Below are 12,885 nucleotides of genomic sequence, written 5' to 3' on the forward strand. Positions count from 1 at the left end.
GCCAGTAAAATCAGACAAAGCTCCCCCTAACCCTAGGTTAACCAGGGGAGCCACTCTTAAGTGCTTTCAGATTGAGGGTTTCATTTTAAATTGTCAGGCTTTAAAACTGTTGATAACGTTTTCTTTTCCTTTTCCTTTTTTTTTTTTTTTTTAATTTGAATGCATTGTATTATGTATGTTCAGCTCTGACAATGAATTTTCTGATTAATTTGCAAGGTTAAGTGAAATGAACATTACTGAAGTTTTTGTGTCCTTTGCTGACTCTGCTTTTTAAAGTGATACTGTTTTCAAAGGATTTACACTCTAAAATCTCTTTCAAACAAACACTATGCTGACAAAATAGGAGCTAAATAATAAAACCAAAAAATCCTCCATCTCATTTGTTTCAAATAGATTTAACTTTAATTCTTGTAGATATGAGGTGTGTGATATGAGGAAGTAAAACTGCAGTTTTGTAAATCATTGACTAGAAAGGGTAAAATGTGGTTTTATTTGTTTGGAGTGTTGTTATTTTAATTACCTGGAGGCATACTCTTAATCAGGCAAATCACAATTTACACAACTGCTAGTTAGAATAGTGAAAATGGTCAAGGGCAAGTACTGCATGTGTGCCATTGAACCAAACCAGAAAATTATAATTAAAAAAAAAAGAAAAAGGGAAGGAAAGAAAATAAAAGAAAGAAAAAATAAAATCTATTCAACACAGGTAGATACATTCCATGCACTTGGCTTTTGATTTCATTAATGTTGTGGTAACTGAACACACCCCAGTCCAAAGAAAGAAAGGGGGGGAAAAAAGAGAGAAAGCAAGGTTTGCTTGGCAAAGCATCCAGTGTTTTTCATGGGTTTGTATATCAAAATACTGAAAAGTTTGCAAGTTACCATGTATATTTTGTATATTTTTAAAACTTTTTCCTTCTTTGAGAATGCTAAAGCAGTAAGTATCCCCTTCCGATGCCACTAGCACAGATAGTCTATATTGCTGCTACTCTAGTTTAAAAAGCAGGTTCTTTCTAAAATCCTGTTTAAGTATGCATGCAGCACTGCTGATTTCAATGGAGTAGACCACATATAGGACAAGAATTTGGCCCACAGGGTTTAACATTTAAAAAAATGTATTACTAACAAACATGACTAAGTATATTTAAAGAGCAGCTTCATGATTCTGCACAAGTGTTTTCTGAAATGGTCTAAAAGAAGGTCTAAAACTTACCACACAAGTCAGGTCTCTTGATACATCCACTAGTTGCTGTGCTACTTGCAAGTCCATTAAAGGCTGCTAAGCCATCAGAGCTGTAAGCTCTTAGGACTGACAACATGTTCATCTGCTTCTCCAGGACCTGCGGACCCTGAACTTGTTCGGGTTTCATCACTTCTTGTGCAGTTTCGTGTGAGGAGAGAAGATTCTGACTGTGCCACTGCTTTTCTGAAGCTTGTGGCAGTGGTGATACGAGCCCTTGTGTGGGTTGTGAGGTGACTGCACTTTGTATATTGTCACCTCCTTCACTGCTTTCTTTATTTAGGGCAGACAACTGCTTATTCATAATATCTGGTTCTGTGTCAATGTCCTCATCTTCAATGTTTTCTTCCTTGGAAGATTCCATATCCTCAGATGAAGCTATGTCAGAAAGGTCATCAATAGCACTTTTATTTACAGAGTCAGAGAGCAGAATATTTGGGTCATCTTCGGATTGTGTTTTTATTTCAGATTCATTACTGGTGCAAGAATTTTGTGTTCCCGTGCCAATAACACCAGGATAAACACCGAACTGCTTATAGAAGTCTGTTGTAAAATTACAAAAAGTGGATTCCATGTGGCTGGGCCAGGCAGTGGTCTTTTGCTCTCCCAGGGTCTCTTTATTTTGTCCTTGGGTCATTTTCTCAGAAGCTGTGTCCAGCTGGCTCAGCATGTTTGAAACTCCTGCCTCCTTGCCGGACTGCATGGAGGAGGGGAGCAAGCTCACTTTGTTCACCGAGGCCGAAACCTCTCTAGACTGCTCTTTGCTGTTGCCTATGATGTTGTCTTTACGTTTGGCCTTGCCCAAGTGATTGGCTTGGAGGTGCAGAGCCATCAGCTCCATGGATGAAGTTGTAAAGGAACAAAATAAGCAGCCATGCCAGGCAATGTTGTCCTGCACAGTGACAGAGGAGCCTGGCAGGGAGGCTGCATCGGGCCTTACCGACAAGTCCAGAGGTTCGTACTGCGACTTTTCTGATTTCCGCTGTGAGGACTTGCTATTTATCTTCTCCTCACCACCGTCTGAGCCCAGAGCTTTTGCTGAAAGTTGATCTGAGAGAGCTTTATCCTTCATTTCTTTTTCTTTCTTCAAAGAACTTAGGACAAAGCTGTCCATGAAAGCTTGCAAAGACCCTTGGAAGTTCACACCATTCCCGACCATGTTCTGGTAAGCACGGCCAAGTTCAGAAAAGTGTGTTCCTTTGGAAGATATGTCTGAACCCTTCATATTTTCTGAAGACCCTTCAGATGACATGCCAACTGCTTGTCCTTGCTGATCTCCAGAGGACAGCATTCCTGACGTCCACTGCTGCGACACCATGCCACTTCGGAAGTCGATGCCAGGAAGTCCCTTGAAGGCTCCTCTCAGGATGTCTGGCCTGATGAACACAGAACTCTTACTGGGTGTCTCCTCCTTGTGCTCCTGGCTTGCACTCTGCCCAGAGAGGGGCCCTGCTCCGTTCTGCCGCTCCCGATGGTGCCGCTCCAGGTGGTATTTGAGGGATGCAGACTGAGTACCAGCATAGTCACAATGTGGACACTTGTAAGGCTTCTCACCTACAGGTGTGGACAAAGAGGAAAATGTAAAGAGAGTTAACTGTGCTTTGGGCTATGGATGAGTGGAGAAATTAAAAAATCAGCATTAGCTGCTTACAAACAAGATGATCTTGGTACTAATAATTCATTTCTTAAAAGAAAACACCTTTAATCGAAGACTAATTCCTTACTGAGTATTTCTAAAATGGGTTTCTAGAATGTGGGGCTATTCAGGAATGACATGGTATCTACACACAATTAGCCATCCTTTTCTTAATCTAACATGTAGAAAACTTGTAGAATTAAAAGCTATGATTATGAAAATGAAGCATAACAATTTCAACCACAGTAATCATTAAAAGTACAAGTTTAAAAAAAAGGGAGACAAAGAATGTAACAAATGGATGGTTGCAATATTTTGTGTATACAATTGCTCTAAAATTTGTTTAAATTATACACATGGAAACCATTTTTAAACCTAAAAATTTTATGGCACTGTTACGCAAGACTGAAATGAATGATTTAAGTCTTGCTCTGCAGTAAATCATGGATATAATTAGCAAATGGCATACTGCACAAGTAATTTATCATTATTTGGAGGGCACCATTCCAGAAGGAATTCAAAGATCTGCAGACCTACTGCATTGTTTCTAAATAAAGAACTATAAATACAGATTCTATAAAATATTAATTTCATTACACTACATAATGATTGCAGCATATAAGAACATATAGTTAAAATAAAAAGTAGTCTGTAAAAAGAAATTGAGTAATAAAAAGTACAAAATATATTTAGTTTCTGTATTTGAAATTAGTATTATCTACTGGTTTTTGCAGTCCTTTAATTTTGTACTAATGACAATTCTAAGGCTCAAGTAGTAAAATGCATAATTTACCTACCATAAGCACTTTCCTAGGTTTGGCTTGAATAGAGTTTTAAAACATATAAGATGATTTCCATGAATTAAGTAAATATTTGAAGCCCACACTAAACTTTTATTGTTCTTCCTATACTTTCAAAGAGGCAGAAGATTTTACACATATAATAAATATTCACATATAGTCATAAAGACATATCTGAAAAGAATGTACATTTAAGCAAAGGTATCTCTAAGTTTTTGCAGAGCATTGGTAGCAATGCAGAATTCTTTTAAAAGAAAAAGTATGGAAATCCTCTCTAAAAGTGACAGAAATCTGAAACACCTGCAAGCTGTCAATACTGGCAATTCTTTCTATGAGGGAGCTCTGCAAGAAGAAGAAACTGTTTTTTCTAGGTAGCTTTTTTTCCTAAGTGATACAAAAGACAAAAGCAAGCCTCTCCAAATGGTATAATGGAAACATTTGTTTTGAAAACTTCCTCCACAGTAAAAATGCTGTATAATATTATGTAGATCACCAAACCAGCTGGAAAGTTATCCGATTTCAAATAACCTCAAAATCTGCTAAAACCAAAAAAAAAAATTAAAAGCTTTCAAACTTCTGTTATTTAAGCTAGAGGCTCAACTGAAGGGCTGGTAAATACTTGGGGAGCTGCTTCTCTCAGTGATGGCAGGAATTTACTGATGAGAGGGAAGCCCAGAACATTGCCATGGCCATGGAGGGCTGCACAAGAGCTCAGAGACAGGAACAGGGGCTGGATCCCTGCTGCAGTCCATCAGGCCTGAAGCACCTTACCAGCAGTGGAAATTCTAAATCCATCATGTAATCCTAAAGCTAAAAGGTGAGACATGAGAGCCTGATATCAAACCACATCAATCTACCTCTTCAGAGGAGAAAAGCACAGAACCTCAAACAAGCGGTGTAGTAATTAGCATGGTTTATATTTTAGGCCTTGGTCCACACAGCTTAACAGAAGAAATCAGATTTAAACATTTCAATGGAATTTCTGAGTCTTTCGCAATCTCCTAATTAAGCTCTGGTGCTTCACTGACAAGGAGCAGGGGCTGTGTTTAGTGGGAGTTGTGCAAAAACAAACAGCTCCTACTGAGCCTCAAGCCTGAGACAGAACACGTCTGACTGGGCCTCCCTGGTCCCAGGTGGGCACCTGAGCTTGCACACACCCATCTCAGGCCTTTGAGAGGGGGACAGGAGGACACAGGACACTGGCTGGCTGGCTGTTTGCATTTCTGCAGGGCTGTTTGGGAGTGTGCAAACTCTGACACTGTGCTGCCAGTCAGAACAGGGCCAGACAGTGATGCTGGGTTCACAGCATCACTGTAGTTTTTTTGGAGCTGCTTTCAGTTCTGATGTTTGTCCCACCAGTTTCTGTCAGCGGGCACTAGTGACTTCTGACACAACTCAAGTACTTCACGTGTTGCCTAAGACATAATGAGACTGGTGAAAAACAAGTGCCAGACTCTACAGGGTTAAATGTTCTCACTTTTGAATTTTCACTCCTCTTAATTGAAAAGCTCTTCCTCAGCATCCCCTATGCCTTTACGGAAATCTTTAACACAATTATATTGAGCACTTCCTTTTATTCTGACGCTAGTTCAGTGTGTTTGCATTGCACATCAAGTGGCACCATCAGAAAGTGTGTCCCAGCACTGCAGGCAGTACATGCTGGAGAACTATTGCAGGGAGAGGGAAAAATTTGTAATATAGTCTGTAGTAATGTTGCTAAAAACATGCAGAAACTGCTTAAAGCAGTATGCATATGTAAGAATGGGTACAAGTTAAAGAATGTTAACTGGAGAAAATGCTAGTTCTGTTTTGTACTTCTAAAAGTACCTTCAGTCTAAAGCCCTGGGCACAGCATACTCTTATTCTGAACTGCTAAGCCTTGAAAGCATTCCATTTTCTGCTCCAAGGCCTCTCCACAGAGCAAGCTTCCTTTCAGCAGAGGAGATCTGCACACAGCTCACCACCAGTGCCATGAGCACTGGACTGAAAGAGGACACTGACTGAGACAGTGTGATAAAAAGTTCAAATCTCCCCCAGCCTTGGTGTGCTGCCTCTGTGGTGCTCCCACCCCTCACATGGCTGGAAATGAGATCTAAAGCTGAAGGTCTGAAATGGAACTCAACGTGAAGCAACACACTGTGCCACCTTTGCAATGCAGGACTGGCCAAACAGCATTGTTCAAAGGGAGCTGTTCAAAACCTCGCTGCTCTCTGCCAGGTCCAAGCACTGGCACTGGTTAGTTTATTTCAAAGCAGTCTTAAATGCTGCTATTTCAAGGGCAGGCATTGGGAGAAGGGAGTAGGATGGAGTCAATCATCTTTGAATCTTTTTAATTTAGTCTGTCAGTATTTCCTAAATTCAGTAATTGTGCAGTTATTTAGATGCTACTTCATCCATTCAAATTAATAACCAGCTACACCCTGTGTAAGACCCTGTACAAATGACAAAACAGAGTTATAAGCTGCTGTGGGAAAAATCCCAGTCTAACCTCAAACCAAGCCAGTTCCAATGGAAAACCCAAAGGACCACTAATTTTCAGGATTCTATCAGCAAATGTAGTAGTACACGTCCAAAGAACACTGCAGGGGACAAGGGAGGTATGCTATGATTCTTTTTAGGAGACAACCTGTTTGTCTCATACTTTGAGGAAAGGTTTCAGAGAATTCATCCTAGTGTAATGACTACCCTGCTATTATTGCCAAGAGCAGTGTCTGGATGAGTTATTTAACACTTAATATCAGTTCACATAAATTAATGTTGCCATGCAGGAGCAAGGGAACATGACTTTTTCAAAATAATCTTCTGCATTTCATATCCAAGAGTCGTTTTTCATTGTTCACAAAGGCAATGGCCACCCTGAATTTGCTAATTCTCTCGCCCTGTTTGCATGTCTGCAAACTTTTTCACAATGGAGGAGGGTGAAAGAATATTCCAGCATGTCCTGCTAACAAAATCACAAAAATCTTATAGGGAGTGCCTTATCTGGGCAGCACAATCACAGTTCTGATCTACCTACTGTTCGGGTTTACAAGACACAAGATATCTCAGAGGAACTCTTTTATATCAGGATAAAGTAAAACAATAAAAATTCAATGCTGCTTGTAAAATCTGCACCAAATCTTGGTAGATAAGTGGAAACAGACATGTTGCCCAGTAGAAGCAGGTCTATTTGCATTGCAGGTTTATAAACCACCCAGCTGTATGACCCATGCAGGAGATCCCCAGCCCTGCTCAGAGCACAATCTGACCCTACTGGTCAGGGGAACCATCTGCCATGGGCTCTGCAAGGAGACCACAGCCAGATTATAACTAGATTTACAGATTTTAAAGCCAGAAGGGACAATTATGATCATCTAGTCTTATCTGTTCTACAACACAAGCCAAAGATCCTCATACGACAATTCCAGCATCAGAGTGTAAATACATTTTGAAACAAAACTAACTTGCTTTAGTTTAAACAAATTATGTTTCAACAATGGCAGTGAATAAGACTCCAACATGTCCCTAGGTAAACTGTTTGACTGATTAAGTATTTTTACTGCTCAAAACGTGTGCCTTATTTCTAGCTTGAATTTTTCCAGTATTTGCTTCCTCCTACTGAACATTGCTACTTTTCCCTCTGTTAGATTGAACAGATTTTTTTAAAATTAAAAAGTCTATTTCCTGAGGAAGGTATTCGCAGACAGCAAAACAATCACTTCTTCACCTTCTCTCATCCTTGAGTGGAACATCCTTCCCAATTTTTCAGTGTCCTTTTAAATTATGGGTATTCACTAAAGCTTTGATGAAATTTCAACTTGATAGCAATTTTATACAGTCCAAGACTGTGTTTACATCCATAGATTTAGCAATCAACTAACAGCTCATATTCTGATGCTTCTCTACCACAGTCCCAGGCCCAGTTCATCACTGCCTCTAGTATTTTTTCCTTTACATGTTGCTGATTTAAAATTCATATTGTTGAAAAGAGCCCACTTGACTAAGTGACTAATCAGTGCCTCCCCATGATTTTTAGCATCTTACCATTTTTGTGCCATTGGTAAATTTTATCAACAGTGATTTTTATATAGTCTTCCAAATAATGACAAAATACCAAATAGATGGAGCTGAAAGTGCTGCTGTGGAACTGAGAGTTTATGTGCCATTTCATCTCTGTATATTGATTTGGAGGGGATTTTTTTTTTTTGGTTGATTTTTTTTGTTGGTATTGGGTTCTTGCTGGGGGGGTTTTCACATAGAACAGGCTACTTTTATGAGAAGAAACTTGATAAAACTTTCTTTCATGAAATAAAATTGAAATAAATATGCTACCAATTTTCAATTAGCTAACCACTTCATTCTGTAATTTTATCCCAAGCTTTTCTCAGGGTGGTTCTAATTTCAAGGTCTTAATTTTTTTTATTTTTTTTTTTGGGAAATACAAAGAATAGCCCAAGCTGTTTTACCACTAAAGTGCTCTGGGTCTTGGTCTGTGTTCCAAGGCAGTTTTTGGGCATTTTTTTCAATGAACTTAAATGATTTGGAGAGCTCTTCAGTCAGGGTTTTAAAGATTTTATCTAAAGTTATCCAGTCTAATTCATTCTAAAAAAATATTAAAATGCAGTGGGATACAGCATAACAGCCTCATTACTTAATGGGAGCATAACTGTGTAGTTGGAAAATGCTCATGAAAACCATAAATGCTTCTTTCTGAAAACAGAGCAGAAGAGTATTTAGTCTTTTATACAATGGTTTATGATTTCTTATCCAGTCTTGTCCAGTATTAGCAAGATAGCAATTGTTTGGCGAGCCAGATCCACAGAATTTTACTCCATTTTCCATAACCCCCATAGACGCATACATGTTTTTATTATTGCTTTTAGTTTCCCTTATCAAATTTCTTTACTTCTATTTATTTAAGCTTAGTGTTGTGAGCTTCTTTATTAATTTTTCATCTTTAACATACAGCTTCTTAACAATCTGCCCTGCACCCCACACTCCCTTTCCCCACTGAATGCTCCCCTCTCCCTTTTAAATAAGATTTTATGATTTGTCTGTGGATTGTGCCCTTCTGCTCCTCGTGGTGCTGCTGCTCAGTACAGTGACAGCTCTGCACCAGGGCAAGAACCCCAAACACTTGGAGCCCCATCTGCAGTGGGGCTGTGACAGTCACTTGGGGACAATGGGAGTTGCAATTCGACCCCACACATTTCTTGACAGGCTACAGTTTGCGTTCATGCAAAGCAAATGAAATCAAACATCTTCTAATTCCAGAGAATACTGCTTAATGAAAATATTGAAAACATTTTCCAGCATTTTTTATTTTACCATTGAAACAGTTATTGATAACCTATTTTATCCATTGTGCAGTAGATATTTTAGAAATGAATTGCTGTATGGTTTAATTAGTTCATTATTATGCCTATTCTTACACAGTAATTTCTTTTATCATTCTAATCATTCACTTCACACTTTTTAAACCAAATGAAATATCAAAGGTTCTGTAGGATTATTTTTGGATCCTGCACATGTTTCACCACACAATTAATCTGTTTGTCAGAAATATTAGTTAACTTCTTCACTTTACTACTTTCCTTTACTAGTAATTTTTCTCTATATTATAAGATGAAGCTACCTGTAAAAGGACAGAATTTTGATTATTTTGCTCATTTATTAAATATTTTTCATTTGTCCACTCATCATCACTATAAAATATTTTAATTTTTATAAACTTTTATAATTGAATATTTTTATTTATTTATATCTCATCTGCAATATTTATTTAGTCTTTTTACATGTCTTTACTTAGTTAAAATGCAGAGAGATAAATATGGCTGTTACTTTGCAGGGAAGATTCAGTACATTAATATAAACTGTACACAATTCCCCCAAAGCATATATATACGTTGTAAACCTGAAGACTTTTTACACAGCTGCTTATTGCTAAACAGTGCCTTGTCCAGAAGGGGACAATCTGTGTCTCTAATTGCTGTCACTGAAGCTGAGATTCATTATGTGACTTTCCCATTAAAATGTGAGCATTAATTTGTATAATGAAATATCACCCACTGCAGTGTTCATTAGCCATGCCCTACTGTATACTGCACATTGTTAGCTACCTAGAAACTGTAGTTAATTTCACTAATGGATATTTCCCTACTTAGTGTTTGGTAGGAAATTTATACTGTAACATTACCTCTTAAACTTTTAAGGAAATTTAAATTCAATCAATTATTTTCAACAAAAGTTTGGGATGTCATTAAGACAGGAGAAAAGGCATGCTGTACAATGTTAAGGATGGGAAATCTGGAGGAATCTAGAGAAATGAAAAGTCCTTTTAGTTCATCTTAGAAATGTAAGAATAAAGGATGTTCAATACCAAAATTGTCTCCTCTTGGAGCACACATACCCATTTTCCTTAATTATTCATATTGCTCATCCCACTACAAGCGCCTTCAGAGAATGGCAACAGGCAGTCTTTTTTTAGGAAGGAAATGTGAATTGAATTCATTTAAAACAGCACCATTTTTACTGTATTTCATCAGTTCATCTAAGCATGGTTTAAAATTGGCTAGTCACATTTCCAAGGGAAAATGCAGTAACACTGTAAATGCATATAATACATCTAATATATGCTAGATGTGTGTCACACATATCGTAACAGACTCTCAGTCAATGGATGCAGCCCTGCCAAGCTTTTTCTTCCTATTCATCTCTTTCTTAGGTTCCTTCTGTTTAGCACAATCCAAACCATCTTTCCTTTGCTCATGCACATTATCCTTATTTCTTTACTCAAGGGATTTAATTTTATCTGTCATACTGGGAATATACCTGAGCATTTAATGACAGCACAAACCCAAACTGGTCTATGCCTGCAGTGGCTTCTGAGGGCTAATGCAAGGAGCAAGGAGGTGCTGGAGCCAATCTGAAACCAGCTCCCACATAATGTGTCCCCTGTAAAAGGCAGCACATAAGGAATTTTAACGTCTCACACTTGACTGTTCCTGCACAGCCCAAAGGTCAAGGCAGGCAATGTAAACCCCACACCACTTACTGTGCTGCAGGAGGGCTGGAAGTGCTCAGGAACATAAAGCTGAGCTGAATGCTCAGCTCCTTGAATGAAGGGACCTTAAGTTGCTGCCTCCAGTGGGGCAAAATGACAGCTCTAGAAGAACCTGCATATGGCATAATTTAGGTCTGAGATTCTCAGATGGTTTTATTTTTCACAAAATCTGAGCATCTCTGAGATTTTTTGTGTTGTAACCTTCTCAGCTGTATGAGAAGCTGTTATGTGTTTTATATCAAGGAGGCTGGCTCCCAAAGTGACCAGGCACTGCTGTGCACAGCCACACTGTGCTCCTGTCCCTGCCTCTCCTCCCAGAGGGTTTGTGTGAGCTGGGAGGGCAGCACAGCCCATCTCTGGCACTGCTCAGCATCCAGAACTCATCTAAGAGGGCATGAAGAGCTCTGTCTGTCCTCTCTAAGACCCAAGGCTCACAAGTATTTTGGCCTGAAAATCCTTTCTCTCCTCATTCAGGGCTCTCCCAGGGAATTGTCTCACCCATTAACTGTTTTTAGAGCAAGAAAGAGGAGAAAATGTTTTCACATAATTATGCCCTTTTCCTCTTACCTCATGGGAGCAATCAGAAATCATAACTTACTATCTTCCCCTTAAAGTTCTTCCTGCCTGAACATCACTGAGCTAGACAGGAAAAATCCTCTACATTTATGTTGGGACAAAACTGAGTATGCTAAATAAAACTTTGATTTGGCTTTTTTTCACCTTATTATGTGATAGCAAACTACACAGAAACCAGGGCTCAGTTTGGAGTACATTGCAAGCATGAAACATCCAACAGAAAAAAAGAAGCAACCCAAGCCACTGCCTAATTCTTCAAAAACAGAGCACAGCTTCCTCCTCTTGTGCAAGTTTAAGGTGCTTCTGCAGCTTTTTTGGGCCAATTGCCACAGAAGCACCTCCTGGCTGGATCAGGCTTTGGGTCTGCTCTTGGCATGAGCACCAAACCAAGGCAGTCGTGTGCCTCCAAACACACAGATGTTCGAAGGAACCCGACTTGTGCCGAGCTGCTTGAGCTCATCTCTAACAAACAGGTGCTGTGAGAACAAGAACAGTAATTGAGTTAATGTAGTGGAGAAATACAGTAAAGTGTTTTTTATCAGTCAGTTATATGATCCAGGCATATAATAAAGACAGAGTGTGACATAAAAGGCAGGAAGCTGTCCCTGAGAAGTATGAGCTAACCAATATTTGTTTAATAACTGGTATCTATTGCATCATTTCCACTTACTGCAAAGCAACTTAGTTTTGATTTAATAACGCTAGTAATTTGCCAATTTACATTTTTATATTATTTATTAGGATTATTTTTAATATGTAAAACATTGCTTCACTTAAACATACTCTTGTCATTATTTACAAATACTTTGTTCTCAACCTAATGGAAATTGATCTTTACCTATTTTAAAATTATAATGATTTTTAAATACATTGTAAATGTTGTTTCCATAGTTTCTTTAAAAATTTTTTTTATATTATACAGTTGATTTTTTTCATTTTCTTTAATTTTCTTTAGTCAGTATTAATATGCAATTTTAATGGAATATTTCCATTGTAATTAATTTACTTTCCATTAGTTCTAAGGCACAAATACCAAGTGTATAATCACTGCCATGTTTAACATAAGAACAAAGTGCTTACTATATAATAAAACAAAATGAAGAGATGGGTAACCTCATATCACTTTGAAGAATTTTTTTTTTTGCCTCTTAAATACTAAAATTGTTAAACTCTTTAAACTTCGGAATTACAGTATTATTTTCCAATAAAATAAGTACAATTTCTTTACTTTTACTACATTGGAGACCACACAAATAGGGTTTTCACTGGGTTTCTTCTTCCCCCCTCCCCACAAGCTCAACACAACAGAGAAAAATATTCCTGCCCTAAATAGTTTGCAATCCAATCAGACAAAACTACATTAGAGTGCCAAATTTTAAATAAAGTTTAAATTTTAAAAGTGTATTACACTTCTACTTCTGCAAAAAAGAAAGAACAGAAATACAGTGAACAAATTTTCCCATTTAAAAAATGACATTTTTTCCTTTAAATAATTTTAAATTTCTATTTTTCAGGCCTCACATTCACAAACCCAACATTAATTATTATGCACGCACATAGGAGAAACATCACTGCTGATTTTGGGAAGGGA

The 12,885-nt window shown here is 38.1% G+C and overlaps 1 protein-coding gene across 7 annotated transcripts in view; it reads right to left on the reverse strand.

The window, feature by feature from the left end:
* Nucleotides 1-12,885, reverse strand: part of ZNF536 (zinc finger protein 536) — a 345,080-nt gene that overhangs the window by 116,988 nt on the left and 215,207 nt on the right. For all 7 annotated transcript variants that reach the window (XM_063167690.1, XM_063167687.1, XM_063167689.1 and 4 more), the window contains one exon: nucleotides 1,214-2,794. In XM_063167690.1, coding sequence (XP_063023760.1) covers nucleotides 1,214-2,794 — 1,581 coding nt within the window. The remainder of the gene's footprint in view (nucleotides 1-1,213; nucleotides 2,795-12,885) is intronic.

The sequence above is a fragment of the Melospiza melodia genome, chromosome 13 (genome assembly GCF_035770615.1).
Source record: "Melospiza melodia melodia isolate bMelMel2 chromosome 13, bMelMel2.pri, whole genome shotgun sequence".
Lineage (NCBI taxonomy): Eukaryota > Metazoa > Chordata > Aves > Passeriformes > Passerellidae > Melospiza > Melospiza melodia.